Source organism: Bos indicus x Bos taurus, chromosome 3, assembly GCF_003369695.1.
Source record: "Bos indicus x Bos taurus breed Angus x Brahman F1 hybrid chromosome 3, Bos_hybrid_MaternalHap_v2.0, whole genome shotgun sequence".
Lineage (NCBI taxonomy): Eukaryota > Metazoa > Chordata > Mammalia > Artiodactyla > Bovidae > Bos > Bos indicus x Bos taurus.
In genome coordinates, this window is record NC_040078.1 from 11,039,103 (window position 1) to 11,057,661 (window position 18,559).

The 18,559-nt window shown below is 39.2% G+C and overlaps 1 protein-coding gene across 2 annotated transcripts in view; it reads left to right on the top strand.

Moving 5' to 3' along the window:
- Positions 1–18,559, top strand: part of SPTA1 (spectrin alpha, erythrocytic 1) — an 87,651-nt gene that overhangs the window by 38,928 nt on the left and 30,164 nt on the right. The window contains exons 19-27 of one of the 2 annotated variants that reach the window (XM_027529097.1): positions 3,626–3,843; positions 4,208–4,300; positions 6,074–6,211; positions 7,604–7,755; positions 8,392–8,578; positions 9,791–9,892; positions 10,902–10,993; positions 14,924–15,068; positions 16,986–17,167. In XM_027529097.1, the coding sequence (XP_027384898.1) occupies positions 3,626–3,843; positions 4,208–4,300; positions 6,074–6,211; positions 7,604–7,755; positions 8,392–8,578; positions 9,791–9,892; positions 10,902–10,993; positions 14,924–15,068; positions 16,986–17,167 (1,309 nt within the window). The remainder of the gene's footprint in view (positions 1–3,625; positions 3,844–4,207; positions 4,301–6,073; positions 6,212–7,603; positions 7,756–8,391; positions 8,579–9,790; positions 9,893–10,901; positions 10,994–14,923; positions 15,069–16,985; positions 17,168–18,559) is intronic. The other variant, XM_027529105.1, reaches the window with a different exon arrangement.

The window sequence follows — 18,559 nt, forward strand, 5'->3', positions numbered from 1 at the left end:
CCAAAGTACTGGAGTTTCAGCTTTAGCATCAGTCCTTCCAAAGAACACCCAGGACTGATCTCGTTTAGAATGGACCAGTTGGATCTCCTTGCAGTCCAAGGGACTCTCAAGACTCTTCTCCAACACCACAGTTCAAAAGCATCAATTCTTCTGTGCTCAGCTTTCTTTATAGTCCAACACTCACATCCATACATGACCACTGGAAAAACCATAGCCTTGAGTACACAGACCTTTGTTGGCAAAGTATTGTCTCTGCTATTCAATATGCTATCTAGGTTGGTCATAACTTTCCTTCCAAGGAGGAGATGTCTTTCAATTTCATGGCTGTAGTCACCATCTGCAGTGATTTTGAGCCCAGAAAAATAAAGTCAGCCACTGTTTCCACTGTTTCCCCATCTATTTGCCATGAAATGATGGGACCGGATACCATGATCTTAGTTTTCTGAATGTTGAGCTTTAAGCCAACTTTTTCACTCTCCTCTTTCACTTTCATCAAGAGGCTTTGGAGTTCCTCTTCACTTTCTGCCATAAGGATGGTGTCATCTGCATATCTGAGGTTATTGATATTTCTCCCAGAATCTTGATTCCAGCTTGTGCTTCTTCCAGCCCACAGTTTCTCATGATGTACTCTGCATATAAGTTAAATAAGATCATGAACTCCTTATTGCCAAATTCAGACTTAAACTGAAGAAAGTAGGGAAAACCACTAGACCATTCACGTATGACCTAAATCAAATCCCTTATGATTATACAGTGGAAGTGAGAAATAGATTTAAGGGTCTAGATCTGATAGACAGAGTACCTGATGAACTATGGACAGCAGTTTGTGACATTGTACAGGAGACAGGGATCAAGACCATCCCCATGGAAAAGAAATTCAAAGAAGCAAAATGGCTGTCTGAGGTGGCCTTGAAAATAGCTGTGAAAAGAAGAGAAGCAAAAAGCAAAGGAGAAAAGGAAAGATATAAGCATCTGCATGCAGAGTTCCAAAGAATAGCAAGAAGAGATAAGAAAGCCTTCCTCAGCAATCAATACAAAGAAATAGAGGAAAACAACAGAATGGGAAAGACTAGAGATTTCGTCAAGAAAATTAGAGATACCAAGGGCACATTTCACGCAAAGATGGGCTCAATAAAGGACAGAAATGATATGGACCTAACAGAAGCAGAAGATATTAAGAAGAGATGGCATGAATACACTGAAGAACTGTACAAAAAAGATCTTCAAGGCCAAGATAATCACGATGGTGTGATCACTGACTAGAGCCAGACATCCTGGAATGTGAAGTCAAGTGGGCCTTAGAAAGCATCACTACGAACAAAACTAGTGGAGGTGATGGAATTCCAGTTGAGCTATTCCAAATCCTGAAAGATGATGCTGTGAATGTGCTGCACTCAATATGCCAGCAAATTTGGAAAATGCAGCAGTGGCCACAGGACTGGAAAACATTAGTTTTCCTTCCAATCCCAAAGAAAGGCAATGCCAAAGAATGCTCAAACTACTGAACAACTGCACTCATCTCACACGCTAGTAAAGTAATGCTCAAAATTCTCCAAGCCAGGCTTCAGCAATACGTGCACCGTGAACTTCCTGATGTTCAAGCTGGTTTTAGAAAAGGCAGAGGAACCAGAGATCAAATTGTCAACATCTGCTGGGTCATGGAAAAAGCAAGAGAGTTCCAGAAAAGCATCTATTTCTGCTTTATTGACTATGCCAAAGCCTTTGACTCTGTGGATCACAATAAACTGTGTAAAAATCTGAAAGAGATGGGAATACCAGACCACCTGACCTGCCTCTTGAGAAACCTGTATGCAGGTCAGGAAGCAACAGTTAGAATTGGACACGGAACAACAGACTGGTTCCAAATTTAGAGGATTAGTCTAAATTAGTCTAAATCTAGGTAGTGTGCTCAGAAGGGTTGTACCTTGTACCTTATAATACCATGTATTATAATATCTTTCCACTTTGCAAAACATTTCTCTGTTGTCTCATTTGGCTAACCTACTGTGTTCATGGTCTCCTTTCCACAGGCTGCAGGGCTATAGTTCCTCTTGTTTCTGTTGTCTGCTCTCTGGTGCGTGAGATTGGTCTAGGGGTTTGTTATAGGCTTCCTGGTGGGAGGGACTGGTGCCTGCACTTTGGTTGGTAGAGCTGAGTCTTTCCCTCTGTTGAGCAGAGCCATATCAGGTGTTGTGTTTTGGCATGTCTGTGAGCTTAGTATGACTTTAGTCAACTTGCTTTTGCTGATGGGTGGTGCTGTATTCCTCTTTTGCTGATTGTTTGGTGAGAGTTGTCATGCATTTGGTGCCTGCAGGCAGTTGGGTGGAGCTGGAGCCATGTCCAGATAGATGCCACCGAGGGACCAGGAGGCATTGGACCAGCAGTTGAAACTGGAATATGATATCACAACTGTGGCTAGGGACATACCAGCATCACATATGCTCAAAAAGGGCAATTTTGACCACTATATGTCTTTCTACTTTGCTTCTGCAAGTTGTTTCAGTTGTATGCAACTCTTTGTGACCCCATAGACCGTAGACTCTCTAGGGAATTTTCTTGACCCAAAGATTGAATTCATGTCTCCTGCATTGGCAGGTGGGTTCTTTACCACTAGCAGCACCTGGGAAGCCCATATCTTTCCACTTTGCTGGGAGCTAATTTTAAGTATTCACAACACTTTGTGGTCCTTAGGAGTTTTTTGGTCTACTTCTTTCCAGTCTTATTTTTTTTTTCCCCTTTAAGAGTCTCCTGGTACATTTCTGCCAAGGAATAATCAGCTAAATACTTCAAGGGACCTTTGCAAATTTCCAAAACACCCTCCCTGGTACAGCAGTCTAGCCAGTATTCTGCTCCACAAGTTCTAGTTGTCTTGTCTTCCCTCAGCTCTGATGTCTGTCTCAGCACGTTGTGATTGCTATTGATAGTTCTATAGTGCTAATCCTTTTAACACTACAGTGTATACACTGCCCCAGGCCTGAGCTGTGGCATTCAGAAAGGCATAGCTCATTTCTTTCCCTTCTCTCAGGAGTCACACTCTTTTGTCTATTGTCTGAAAATCATTATATCTTACAGTCTGTCGTGTTTCCTAGTTGTGTAGGATAAGAGAATAATTCTTGTAGTAATAAATCCTTTATAGGCAGAAATGAAAATCTGCTGGTTGATTTTTGCCAACACTTCACTGTATTTTCTTGATTTATCTGTGGGGGTGTTTACCAAATTCTGAAAATGTACTTAACATGATCTAAGGAAAAATTTTGATTCATTGATATTAAAAAAAAAAAAAAAAAACAGAAATGAAAATTAGCTGATTTTTCTGTTTAGGCTAGAGAATGCATGTTTTTAGTACTCTGAACAGTACCCACATATAGGTATTTTGTTTTCATTCCCTATATCAGAGATTGTACCTTCCAATTCACCACCATACACACACACTCTATCCCTCATTAACCAGTGCTTAATCTCACATATAACATTTCAATTCCTAGGAATTTAGGTAAAATGTCATATTGACTTCATGCAGCATGATCCTCATGGCTCCTTTTCTCTCTCCCAGGTTACCAAAAAGATTAAAGTATAGTGGACATTAATGAGGGTAAAACTCTCCTTTTCTATAACTACCTCATAGGACACTTTGCTGCAGAAGATGTGGCCTCTAGGGTCAAGAGTTTGAATGAGAATATGGAATCTCTCCAGGCTCGAGCTACTAGACGGCAGAATGATCTTGAAGCCAATGTCCAATTCCAGCAGTACCTAGTTGATCTTCATGAAGCAGAAGCATGGATTAGAGAGAAGGAACCTATAGTAGACAACACTAACTACGGGGCAGATGAAGAAGCAGCTGGGGTAAGGAGGGCATAGGGAAAGATATTGTCTAATACTCACCAAACTGGTACCAAATGTGTACCTAATTAGAATGTGTGATAGCGTAATATTTTCTTAGATCATTTGGGGTTTCCAGAGTGATAACTTTTGGGCTTCCTCTGCTGGGATAATCTGAATTAACAAAAATCCCAAAAGATATGCCACATTTTCCTAATCCCATAGAAATCCATATTTCTTAAAGATTATCTAACCCCCCAAATGCATGACCAGACATCTTGCAAATTTAGTATCTTTTAATAAGAATGCGGACAATAAGTATATCATAAAACAAGTTTAGTGTTCTTCCTATATCTGCTTTTGATGATTTTCCCATCAACAAATTAAGGCTCTTCTAAAGAAGCATGAGGCCTTTCTAGTGGATCTGAAGGCTTTTGGAAACAGTATGCAAGCTCTTCGGGATCAGGCAGAAGCCTGCCAGGTAAGAAGGACTTAAGTATAACAAGAATCACATTCTCCACTGCAGAGGAAAAGGAATTGTTGCCAGTTTTTACTTTACATATTCTAGGAAACAATTGCATCAGAAAATACTGTCTTGTAATCTTTAGGCAGGCACTGTAGCATCTTTGTAGCATTTACAGAGATTCAGAGCAAAAGAATTTCTCAATAAGTGTTATAATTTGTTCATTGGTATATTTTTGTTTCCTTTTTCCTTTTATATTTCCATTTTCTTTTCTTTTACTTCTTTTATTCATATCTCTCCTTTTTATGTTCCTTCCTTTCTTAGTTATTTTTTATACCAACATGTATTAAATGTCTACCATGTGCAAGCATGAATAAAAGAATAATTCTGACTTGAAGGAAAGTTACAGTCTATTAGGTCATGAATTGTAACAAATAACATATGATAGATACATGAATGGGAAAACAATCTCAAAGAAAGAAGTGTTTCATTCTCTTGATATTAGAATGCTGGAGGACAGAAAAATCTTCATAGCTGAGGCAAATCAATTTATCTGAATTCGTTTTGTAAGGGTGGTTTACTATGCAGATAAGGAGAAGATGGGTTCTTCTAGTGAATAATCCATAAGAGCAAATGCTCTGAAGCACAAAATAATCAAGAGAATTGTGAGAATGGCAAGACTGCAAGGTGAAAATAAGTGTCTGGAAGAGTGATGGAAGCAGAAATCAACTAAATGATATGGATGTTTCCTGAGTAGAGTGGAAAGAAAAAAGACACACTTTCACATTCAAGAAATTCTTTCTTATGAGGGGCTCTGAACCCATACACTGCAAGTAGAAAATACATAGGCTTAGAAAGAAAGAAAGTGAAGTCGCTCAGTCATGTCCGACTCTTTGCGACTCCATGGACTGTAGCCTACCAGGCTCCTCCCTCCATGGGATTCTCCAGGCAAAAGTACTGGAGTGGGTTGCCAGGCTTACTATGACAATAAGTATTTACAGAGTTTTAGTGCTGTGCCTTCCTCAAGCTCTGCACAGTAGGTGCCTACATAAAAACAGGTGGATTTATGAATTGTAAGTTATGAGGAAATAGTACTTGAAGGATACAAAATCAGAGGGATATATAAGGGGAGGTATATCTTCACATCCCATCTGAAAAAGATGTGGGTCATTACTTATGAAGGGTGATTATATTTGTTCATTCTCTCAGAGATAAGATATCTGGGGGAAATGAAAATCAGAAAGACTGTATCATGGAGGGCAGGTTTCTTGCTAAAAAGAGAAACAAGATATTTGATCTAGGTTTATTTTCTCAAATATTAAAATTCTAGGCCCTCCCTGTGCTGTCGGCCATTCATCTCTTAAAAAAAAAAAAAAAAAGTCCATATTTGGTCTACAAAATACTTTAAAGACCTAGGGAATGGAGAAGGTAATGAAAGAAGTGGATCTTTCACTTTCTCAATTTTCTGAAACATGGATTCATGCAATCCTTTAATATCTGCTTAAGACTGGTGACTTAGAGCATTTAATATGTTTTTGACAAATTAAATTCTTACTTGCTCACTCTATATACATATTTCCCAGTCTGCCTGTCCCCTGAGAAGTGCTAAGATGAAATGATATTTCTAAAGATATCATATTGCAATAGCTCTGTTACTGGCATCCAGGTAAGAGGTTGTAACCAGGAGCTCCTCTCTCCTTTGGGTACAGGAACCTACCCACTGTGGGTAGGTTGTACTGAAAGATCTTTCCTATGGGTGACTAGAATGTTCTTCTTCCTATTTTTGTTTAGGAACAACAAGCTGCACCTGTGGAGGTGGCTGCTCCAGAAGAGAGGGTTGTGGCCTTATATGACTTTGAGGCCCTCTGCTCCCGAGAAGTCACCATGAAGAAAGATGATGTCTTAACACTGCTCAGTTCCATCAGCAAGGTGACTTTCCTTTCTACTTTTCTCCCCATCAACAAGGTGGCTCTTGCAGTTGACTCTCCCAACCCTGCCAGATATGGGTATATTTTAACCAGTCAGTATTTTTCTATTGCTCTCTCTCTCTTAAATAACCATAATTTATTGAGTAATATCATCCCTCCAGCTATTGCTTAGGATCCTATACATATCTTTTGAGATTACAAAATACCAATTTCACACTTAATAAAGTGAGGACTCAAGGAGCTTGAGTAACTAGCCCAAACACTTATAAGCCATGAGTGGCAATTCTATAATATGGTTACAGGATTAAAACTTGTCTCTTTGTCTCTGCTTATTCCTATTCTGTGCAAGTGTTCCTAGTAATGGAAAAAATTGACTGAGCTTAAGAGGAGCCTGGTCAAGGAGAGGTTTTTTGTTAACTTGGTTTTTCTTTAGCCTTCATGACTGTGAGAATAGTAACAAAATATTGTCCAATATTTAAAATATGTTTATCATAGGAGATCACGGAAACATCAAGGTTAATGCACAGCACAGGGAACTATATTCAATATCCTGTGGTAAAACATAATGGAAAAAATATTTTTAAAAAGAAGGTGTATATGTGTATAACTGAGTCACTTTGCTGTACAGCAGAGATTGTCACAGCATTGTAAATCAACTACATTTCAATAAAAAAGTAAGAGTTCAAGTAACTTTTAAAATATTTAATACTTCATTAATCTTCATAAATTGAGAAGAAAAAAAAAGAGAGCTCAAGATTTTTCACTCTGAGGATAAATAATTTTGGGGGGAAGCAAGATTGTCATTATCAAATAAGCTGTGTTCCAGTACTCTTTTCTTTTTGCTCAGTCTTCCCTATTTCACTACATTATTCTCTGAGGATATTAACTCCAGAGTGGTTAGTATAGCAACATTCCTAAAAGACTGTGACAGTCAGGGTGATACTTAAGCATGAAACATTCTTATAGGTGAATTTCAGGCAATGCACAATTTTTAGGGGCTCTAGGAGAAGGATAGGGAAAAGTTCTTATACAATACTCTCATACATAGATGCTCTACCCAGAAGAAGCCTGGTTTAATTCTGTCCCTATAGGTTTTTTAAATGAATTTTCAGTAGACAAAATACCCTATCATGAAGAGAATGACCATTGGGTTTTGAAAACTTCCTCAAAGTTAAGGATCTAATATCAAATATCAGATTCCTTGATTTCAGAGACTTATCTCTCCAATTCCTGCAACTCCTGATTTATCTTCTTTGTAATACATAAAATTTATAAGCAGTTGTTTATTTCTTCTCGTCATCAGTTTGTCCCTTTGCCTACAGACTCGGTTATGAGGGTTAAAACTTCTAAATGTGGCTTTTAAGGAAGGAGTGGGGATTTGCTCTTCCTTTAGGACTGGTGGAAAGTAGAAACTGATGATCACCAGGGCTTTGTGCCAGCTGTCTATGTGAGGAAACTAGCCCGTGATGAGTTTCCTATGCTCCCACAACGGAAGCGAGAAGAACCAGGCAACATCATCCAGCGCCAGGAACAGATTGAGAACCAGTAAGTTCTGGAGGCTGGAGAACTGGACAGTGTTTGGCCAAACATCTCCGACTGGTCAAAGATACAACTCTTGATTCTATTATTTGTTAGATTAAAGATGCTTTTCAAATTCACAGATTTTAAGAGCTAAAAGTAAACAGCGTAATTCAAACCCTTTATTTTTTAAATAAGGAAAGGAAACTCCAGCACCATTATGTAAATTGCCCAAGGTCACACAATATTAGGGTCACATATTCTGACACCCTGCCTGGCACTCTGTCACTCTTTCAAGCTTGTCCAAAGGTCTTCTGACTCCTACGAGCACTTTGTTTGTGTATATTACTATACAAGGCTATTTCCTATCCAGTTGTCAATAGGAATGTGAACTTTTCACTTCTATAGAAAGATGAAGAGGTATTGTCAGTCACACTATTGGGACACTGACATTTTGATTGTTTTTAAATAGAAAGCTTGTGTCTCTCTGCTCTCAATGCCATTTTTCTTCCATTTTTATTTCCTCCTCTTTATTGTTCTTCTTTTGATTTTTCTTCCCTTTCCTTTTTGTCCCTTTTGTTCTCTCCCTTTCTTACCAGTACTCTTCCGTGTTTTCTGTCTCTTTTTTCCCACATTTTCCATTCTCTTTATTTCTCCACTTAGGTACCATTCCCTCCTGCATCGGGCAGACGAGCGCAGACGTCATCTGTTGCAACGTTACAATGAGTTTTTGCTGGCCTATGAGGCAGGAGACATGCTGGACTGGATCCGAGAGAAAAAGGCAGAAAACACCGGGGTGGAATTAGATGATGTTTGGGAGTTACAGAAAAAGTTTGATGAGTTCCAAATGGTAAGAAAGAGCTGTCTCCTCTAGATAGCTTTCTGAGGATTTTCATCATTTCCTTTTACCTCATATCTCCTCCTAAGTAATCCCTTAATTTCATATTTGCTAAATATCCTCCCCAAAGCTAGAGAGTTCCATATTTAAAATATTTCTCTAGGTATTACAAGTGGAAAGAAAATGCAGAGGAAACTAGTTACCTTGATTTTGTAGCCTGCAGTCGCTGTCACTCCTGCATCCTATTGGAAGTACTGGTCTTCCTGAATCTTTACAACTTGTCCTGTACTGGCCTGTGATACTGATGCTCAGGTTGAGATTGGGTGTTGTAAGACTCTTGTAAGGTCTAGTTATCAGGTAGAGGTTTGGATGGAAAGGTGGGAAGAACAATCTGACTTGACAGCCAGACAATTTTTAATTTTCTGCCTACCTAAAATCTTCTCAATCTCTTTTATTCTCTCAGATTTGTTCTATTATGTTAACTAGCAATTAGTATAGACTTCTCCCTTCTTTCCTTTCTCTTCTATATGATACTTTCCTTACACATGGAATTCAGAGCTGTACAAAGCTATATATATATATATACATATATATACATATATGCAGAAGGTAATGGCAGTATGGAGCTAGTTATGGGAAAGGTCAAAGGAAATAGTCTTTCTCTATATATAGAGAGAGATAAGTAAGAGAAAGGGAAGGGTAAATAGGGTACAATTAATAAAAGAAAACTAAGAATAAGACTTACATGAGAAAACTCATTGAAAGGCCATTGTATCGAGAAGTGAACAATATTGTCACTATAGACATAGTGATGAGTTCCCTAGGGCTGTTTCTTACAACATATCTTAATGTAAGCAAATCATAACCCAGACAATGAAATTTTTCAGAAAGTGGAGACATCTGTATTGGTAGCAAAAACTATTAGCTGGCTCAGGCATAGACCCCTCTGATAGTATAATTTAATCAGGGAGATATTTTTAATAAATTTAAGGAAAGAGATCTCTATATTTCATATAAATAACATTTTTAATAGCCACCGAGTATCAGGGAATTTAAAGGTCCTCCTCTTTGTGGCAGGTTGGAGGAGGGCAGTTTGTTGTTTATTACAAGTATGGTTAGCAATATGTTTTAATCCATAGTCAAGTCAGGGCAAAGGTGAGCAGGCAAGAGTGAAAGATTTTTGAGGAGGGAATTTAAACTGCTTTGGTACATTTTCCCACTTAGGATTTGAAGACAAATGAACCTCGACTGAGGGATATCAACAAGGTGGCTGATGATCTTCAATTTGAAGAGCTTTTGACACCAGAGGGAGCTCAAATACAGCAGGTAACTGTGACTCCTTCTTCCTTCTCACTACCAGGCTGAGTTTGGGGAGCCTTCATCTCACTTAAAAATATTTAACTTCATATTCTGCAGATTAGCTAGAACATGAGGAAGGTAATTGCAGTAGAGAGCTAGCTATAGGAAAGGTCAAAGGAAATAGTCCAGATAGTCTAGCTGTGTATCCATCTTGTTGTTCAGCTGCTAAGTCATATGCCTTTTAATCGATTCAAAAATCCTTAAATTGCCACACCTCCCCCACCCCATCACCATGAGAAATTCAGTGCTCAAATACTTGAATACAAAGACGATGCAGGTAAAGGAGCTATGATAGTGGGAAGTGATTAATCCAGAAAGTGTACTGGATGAGATAGGCTCTGATAATACCTAATAAAAGAAGAATATAGGTAGTAGAGATGGAAGAGAAGACATTTGAGACCTTATTCAAATTTGGACCTGTGGTTCCATAAAATATGTCCGGAACTAATGGAATGTCTAGTCCAGTTATCTGAGTTATCATAAACCAGTGAGGAGAAGCCCTGCCTTCTTTTATGGTAACTGATGTGGGGTAAGAGTGAGAAAGAATGTGCAAAGGAACAATTTTCTTACTCTTCACAGAAAATAGGGTTCTAAGAGACTGCCTGGTTTAATCATTTCAGGACACAAAAAAATACTAGAGGTCATAGAAAAAGGCAATGTCTTCTAGCTACCAAGGCAAGAAGTCAAACTTACACTTCAGAGGTTGTAATGTAGTCTCTGGGGCAGCCAATATCAATTGATGTTCTAAGGTTGTTGGTTCCCACCTGGAACATCAATTTGGGAAGGAATGTGATCCCTTTTTTAACTGCATTGGCATAGCTGAGGCCCAAGCTCAAACTATCCAAGAAAGAAAGAAACCTGTGCAATTTCTAAGGGAGTTAGCATGAAAATAATCAGGATTTAAGCCTCATCTAATCTTCAGACACCACTAAGCTGAGTTAGATCCCTAGCTAAAGTCTGTGTCTGCCTGTTTCAGGAGTTGAATGCCCGATGGAGGTCCTTGCAGAGGCTGGCAGAGGAACAGCGCCAGCTGCTAGGCAGTGCCCATGCTGTCCAGATGTTTCACAGGTGAGAATTTTAACCTTGAAAAGCAGTGCTGCTCTAAAACTAACTTGAGAACCACTGATTCTAATTGCTATAGTAGAACCATAGCTACTAGCTTAACCCTTCTTCCTGGATAAAATAGGAAATCAGATGCTTCAGTAGTAGGTAGATATCTCATTGGGCATGTAGGCTACTCCAGACAACCAACTTCAATTTTCTCATACCTAGGCTTGGGCCCTGGTACATAATTAGCAGTTTATATATGTTTTCATGATAGTGAATGAAAACTGAAGTTGAAACAAGAGGTTTAAGTAATAACACATCTGAACTAGAAGTAGAGAGTAGAGGGAAACAAACATCACATTGACTCTAAAAGATGTTTTTTTTTTTTTTTTTATGTCTGATTGCCAAATCTCTATACTAAGAAACAGAATGCACAACTAAGTAAACAAACTGACAACCAAACACCTTTGCTGTGTAAAAATGCATTTTTGAATATTCAGAGAAAGGGAAACTGAGAGGCAGACAAGTCTTGTTATTTAAAATGGTGTAAGGTTGCCTTGAGAACCCCATGAACAGTATGAAAAGGCAAAATGATAGGATACTAAAAGAGAAACACCCCAGGTCGGTAAGTGCCCAATATGCTACTGGAGATCAGTAGAGAAATAACTCCAGAAAGAATGCAGGGATGGAGCCAAAGCAAAAACAATACCCAGATGTGGATGTGACTGGTGATAGAAGCAAGGTCTGATGCTGTACAGAGTAATAATGCATAGGAATCTGGAATGTTTGGTCCATGAATCGAGGCAAATTGGAAGTGGTCAAACAGGAGATGGCAAGAGTGAACGATAACATTCTAGGAATCAGCGAACTAAAATGGACTGGAATAGGTGAATTTAACTCAGATGACCATTATATATACTACTGTGGGAAGGAATCCCTTAGAAGAAATGGAGTAGCCATCATGGTCAACAAAAGAGTCCAAAATGCAGTATTTAGATGCAATCTCAAAAATGACAGAATGACCTCTGTTCGTTTCCAAGGCAAAGCATTCAATATCACGATAATCCAAGACTATGCCCCAACCAGTAATGCTGAAGAAGCTGACGTTGAATGATTCTATGAAGACCTACAAGACTTTTTAGAACTAACACCCAAAAAAGATGTCCTTTTCATTATAGGGGATTGGAATGCAAAGTAGGAAGTCAAGAAACACCTGGAGTAACAGGCAAATTTGGCCTTGGAGTACAGAATGAAGCAGGGCAAAGGATAATAGAGTTTTGCCAAGAGAACGTACTGGTAATAGCAAACACCCTCTTCCAACAACACAAGAGAAGACACTACACATGGACATCACCAGATGGTCAAAATCGAAATCAGGTTGATTATATTCTTTGCAGCCAAAGATGGAGAAGCTCTATACAGTCAGCAAAAACCAGACCAGAAGCTGAGTGTGGCTCAGATCATGAACTCCTTATTTCCAAAGTCAGACTGAAATTGAAGAAAGTAGGGAAAACCACTAGACCATTCACGCATGACCTAAATCAAATCCCTTATGATTATACAGTGGAAGTGAGAAATAGATTTAAGGGATGAGATCTGATAGAGAGAGTGCCTGATGAACTATGGACAGTGGTTTGGGACATTGTACAGGAGACAGGGATGAACCCATCCCCATGGAAAAGAAATTCAAAGAAGCAAAATGGCTGTCTGAGGAGGCCTTACAAATAGCTATGAAAAGAAGAGAAGCAAAAAGCAAAGGAGAAAAGGAAAGACATAGAATCTGAATGCAGAGTTCCAAAGAATAGCAAGAAGAGATAAGAAAGCCTTCTTCAGCGATCAATGCAAAGAAATAGAGGAAAACAACAGAATGGGAAAGACTAGAGATTTTGTCAAGAAAATTAGAGATACCAAGGGCACATTTCATACAAAGATTGACTCGATAAAGGACAGAAATGATATGGACCTAACAGAAGCAGAAGATATTAAGAAGAGATGGCAGGAATACACTGAAGAACTGTACAAAAAAGATCTTCAAGGCCAAGATAATCACGATGGTGTGATCACTGACTAGAGCCAGATATCCTGGAATGTGAAGTCAAGTGGGCCTTAGAAAGCATCACTACGAACAAAACTAGTGGAGGTGATGGAATTCCAGGTGAGCTGTTTCAAATCCTGAAAGATGATGCTGTGAATGTGCTGCACTCAATATGCCAGCAAATTTGGAAAATGCAGCAGTGGCCACAGGACTGGAAAACATTAGTTTTCCTTCCAATCCCAAAGAAAGGCAATGCCAAAGAATGCTCAAACTACTGAACAACTGCACTCATCTCACACGCTAGTAAAGTAATGCTCAAAATTCTCCAAGCCAGGCTTCAGCAATATTTGAACCGTGAACTTCCAGATATTCAAGCTGGTTTTAGAAAAGGCAGAGGAACCAGACATCAAATGGCAACATCCACTGGATCATGGAAAAAGCAATAGAGTTCCAGAAAAACATCTATTTCTGCTTTATGGACTATGCCAAAGCTTTTGACTGTGTGGATCACAATAAACTGTATAAAAATCTGAAAGAGATGGGAATGCCAGACCACCTGACCTGCCTCTTGAGAAACCTGTATGTAGGTCAGGAAGCAACAGTTAGAACTGGACATAGAACAACAGACTAGTTTCAAATAGGACAAGGAGTATGTCAAGGCTGTATATTGTCACCTGCTTATTTAACTTATATGCAGAGTACATCAGGAGAAATGCTGGGCTGGAAGAAGCACAAGCTGGAACCAAGATTGCTGGGAGAAATATCAATAACCTCAGATATGCAGATGACACCACCCTTATGGCAGAAAGTGAAGAGGAACTCAAAAGCCTCTTGATGAAAGTGAAAGAGGAGAGTGAAAAAGTTGGCTTAAAGCTCAACATTCAGAAAACTAACATCATGGCATCTGGTCCCATCACTTCATGGCAAATAGATGGGGAAACAGTGTCAGATTTTATTTTTTGGGGCTCCAAAATCACTGCAGATGGTGATTGCAGCCATGAAATTAAAAGACACTTACTCCTTGAAAGGAAAATTATGACCAAACTAGATAGCATATTCAAAAGCAAAGACATTACTTTGCCAACAAAGGTCTGTCTAGTCAAGCCTATGGATTTTCAAGTGGTCTTGTATGGATGTGAGAGTTGGACTGTGAAGAAAGCTGAGTGCTGAAGAATTGATGTATTTGAACTGTGGTGTTGGAGAAGACTCTTGAGAGTCCCTTGGACTGCAAGGAGGTCAACCAGTCCATTCTAAAGGAGATCAGTCCTGGGATTTCTTTGGAAGGAATGATGCTAAAGCTGAAACTCCAGTATTTTGGCCACTTCATGCGAAGAATTGACTCATTGGAAAAGACCTTGATGCTGGGAGGGATTGGGGGCAGGAGAAGAAGGGGATGACAGAGGATGAGATGGCTGTATGGCATCACCGACTCAATGGATGTGAGTTTGAGTAAACTCCGGAAGTTGGTGATGGACAGGGAGGCCTGGCGTGCTGGAATTCATGGGATCACAAAGAGTCAGACATAACGGAGTGAGCGAACTAAAGGTTTTCCATGTTATTCCACAGTTAAGAATGTGCCTTTGCTATCAGGGCATTTGATTCAAATTTAGGGTCTGACTAAATGTATGGCTAGGGTACAATCTTGAGAAAATACCTAACCTATTTTTTTTTTTTTTTTTGCTACTTAGCCTCTAAGCTTTAGTTTTCTCATATGTAAATGGGACTGGTAATAATAATTAGGCCTCAAGTCATTGTTGTAAAGATTAAATGAGCCTAAGTTCTAACACTTAGTTCTAACACATCCTTAAAAAAAGGATGATGATGGTGGTACTGATGACTACTACTGGTACATGAGCCCAGCTAGTCTGCCTCCAGTTTGTGTTATTATTCTTAAACTTTTTACCCTTATGCACCAGAGAAGCAGATGACACAAAGGAACAGATTGAGAAGAAGTGCCAGGCCCTCAATACTGCTGACCCTGGCTCAGACTTATTCAGTGTGCAGGCCCTTCAACGACAGCATGAAAACTTTGAAAGAGATCTCGTACCTCTGGGGGAAAAGGTGAGATGTGCCTTCAAGCTTTTCCAGCACATTCCTCTTCACATCTACCCATATTAATGCCCTCTCCTTTGCTTTTATTATCCAGTCTCTTACTTTAGTTCTCTTTATCCTACTCCATTCTTGTTCTTTAACCCTGTCCCGAAAGCTAGTCTACCAAAAGGGCATGCCCAGGGCAATTTATGTGCAGGGAAATGGTTTTAATTTTTTTTTAAAGTGAAATACAGTTGATTTACAAGGTTGTGTTAATTACTGCTGTACAGCAAAGTGATTCAGTTTTATAAATATGTATAAATATATATATATATACATTTATATCCTTTTTATCTTCTTTTCTATTAAGGTTTATCATAGGATATTGAATATAGTTCTCTGTGATATACAGTGGACTTTACTGTTTATCCATTCTGTATATAAAAGCTTACACCTGATAACCCCACCTCCTTCTCTATTCCTCCCGCAATCCCCTCCTCCTTGGCAACCACAGGTCTGTTCTTTATGTCTATGACTCTGTTTCCATGTTATAGATGGGTTCATCTGCATCATATTTCAGATTCCACGTGTAAATGATATCATATGGTATTTGTCTTTCTCTTTCTGACATACTTCACTTAGTATGATAATCTCTAGTTGCTCCAAATGGCATTATTTCATTCCTTTTTATGGCTGAGTAATAGTCCATTATATGCGTATTATATCTTCTTTATCCATTTATCTGTCAATGAACATTTAGGTTGTTTTGTGTCTTGGCTATTGTAAAGAGTGCTGCTGTGAATATTGGGGTGTGTGTATCTTTTTGAATTCTAATTTTGTCTGAATATATGCCCGGGAGAGGGATTGCTGGATCATATGGCAATTCTATTTTTAGTTTTCTGAGGAATCTCCATACTGTTTTCTACAGTGGCTGCACCAAATAGCATTGAGGGAAAATATATTGTAAATGTTTGTGAGTTTGTGAGTTCCAAGTGACCAGAACTCTTCGTGAGTTCCAAGTGACTAGAATGTATAGCAGTTAGTTGGAGATCAGTAGTCTAAGATAAATAGGAGATGATCATACCTGGTATGACCAGACTTATGCCTGAGTGTGATGCAGAGCTTCCTTAGAAGGGATTGAAGAAGCTTAATCCTACTCTGGCCAAAAAAAATGAACTCTAAAGCTTGCCAAATACACTCTGGAATAACTCAGGGGGAGCATAGAACTTGCATTACCATAAAAACCAAAAAGAAGCACAGAAAATGTCTATATTAAAAAGATCTTCATATTAATTGACACTTGCCACCAACCAAGTCACTTAACCACCCTGCCCTATAGCCTTGTTTATTTGTTTATGCAAAGGTTTATTTTTAAATGTATGATAGATTCCAAGACAATACTTCATTCTTCCTATAGGTGGCAACAGATGGTATGTCAGAGAATACAAATGTTTAAATAGGAATGGAATTAAGGATTATCATTGCCTCAGGCACAAGGAACAGATTCCTTTTTGTAAGATTTCTTAATTCCACCTGTGGCCAGGGGACCCTTTCCCTGCAGCCTTTCCTGTTAGCTCCTCGAATTCCTTCTGCTCCTCCTGTTTCTGCTTGAATGCCTTATCTTCCTCTTTAATCTTCTTGACTTGCTCTTTGGGCTGCTTCAGGGGCTTCTTCTTGCCACCTTCACAGCCCAACATGATACCTGAGGCCTCTTCCCTGGACCTTACTACCAGAAGCAGCCTTCTAATCATAAAAAGAAGGATGGTCATGTCAAGAGTGATTACTTTGGGAATTATCATATGCATCAAAAGGGTTTCCACTATCATATAAAAAGTAGCAAGACCTCATTGATGTCTATTTGAGGAAGGAGCACCCTGAGGCTTGAAACTCTTTTGCTAGGATTCAGGTGTGACACCAAGCTGACTGTCAGTGCTCTTGACGCCCTAGGTGGAGGTACTGAGGGACACAGCAGATCGACTCAGTGAATCCCACCCAGATGCCACTGATGACCTGCAGAGCCAGCAGTTGAAGCTGAAGGAGGCCTGGGATGACTTGCAGGGGCTTACAAAGGATCGTAAGGAGAACCTACAGGAGGCCTTAAAATTCTACCAGTTCCTCAGCCAGGCCAGGTAAGGTTCCAGAGGCAGACTTCCACCAGGTGGAATTGGCAGGGTCCATGCCTGGCCCATAAATGGAGCTTCTAGGAGCTGTCTGGGTACAGGTGTTCTTCATTACCTGGTTTGGAGGGTACCTCTTGGTCCAGATTGTACCTTTGGTAAGGAACAAAATTCTCAGGTTCAATATTTCAAGCCATGAAATATTGAATTTTGGAAGAATATGAGGTTATCTAGGCCAATTAAGTATGCTTCTATGGAGTCTATACTATATAGAGAGTGCTATATGAGGAATTATAGAATATTGGGAGTTCCCAGAGGCACTAGTGGTAAAGAATGTGCCTGCCAATGCAGGAGACAAAGGAGATATGGATTTGATCCCTGGGTCAGGAAGATCCCCTGAAGGAGAAAATGGTAACCCACTCCAGTATTCTTGCTGGGAAAATCCCATGGACAGAGGAGCCTGGAGGGCTGCCGTCCATGGGGTCACACAGAGTCGGACATGACTGAGTACACACATGCATAGAATATGGGGAGATAGTCTATTGGAAAAGCAAAGAAGAATACATATAACCGTGGTAGAACATAGAACAGCCCCAAACACACATCCCAACAAATAGATGGAACTATATAAACAAAGGCATGAGAACAGGAAGGTATAGAATGCCCATGATGCAGAAACAGCTAGAGCCTGAGTTTTGTATGTTACAGGGGTGAGGAGAAATAGCAAGAGATAAATTCAGAAATGCTAAGCTCAAATCCTTTTTTAAATTAATTTTTTATTGGAGTTTAATTGTTTTTGATTGTTGGAGAAGTTTCACTGTTTTGGTAAACAGTTTAGACATGATCATGTTTTAGCAAATACACACTTTATCCGTGGAAAAATTTGCACACTCTGCCCCATCATATCAGCCTACATTTAGAATTGAGGGTTCAGGAAGTAACAGCTTGCAATGTAATATTTTTGAAGATAAAAGGGGGCGACTTTGGCAAATGATTGCAAGTGTTCTTGCCAATGCCCTCCCCAATTCAGCATCTCTGGAAAGTTATAGTGTTTCACATAGTATAAATAAATAGCATACATACTCACTCCTCCAAAGCATATATATGCCATATATCTCTGTTTATATAGCTTCTGCCTATACTTCAGATTCCATGTTAAATGCTGACTCTTTCCCTTTATGAAATATTCTTCAACATTGCAGAAGTAATATTAGCACTCTCAGAGCAACTCTAACACCTTATTTTATCTCTTCAGGACAGTCTTTCTTTTTAGGGTTTTTGAAAAAAAAATACCAGTCTCTATGTTTTGCTTGCTTTTTGTTTTCTTCTCTCAGTATAAAGTGTGAACTCCTAGAAGGCACAAATACATCTTTTTCACAATAAAACTTAGTTGTTTAAATAAGT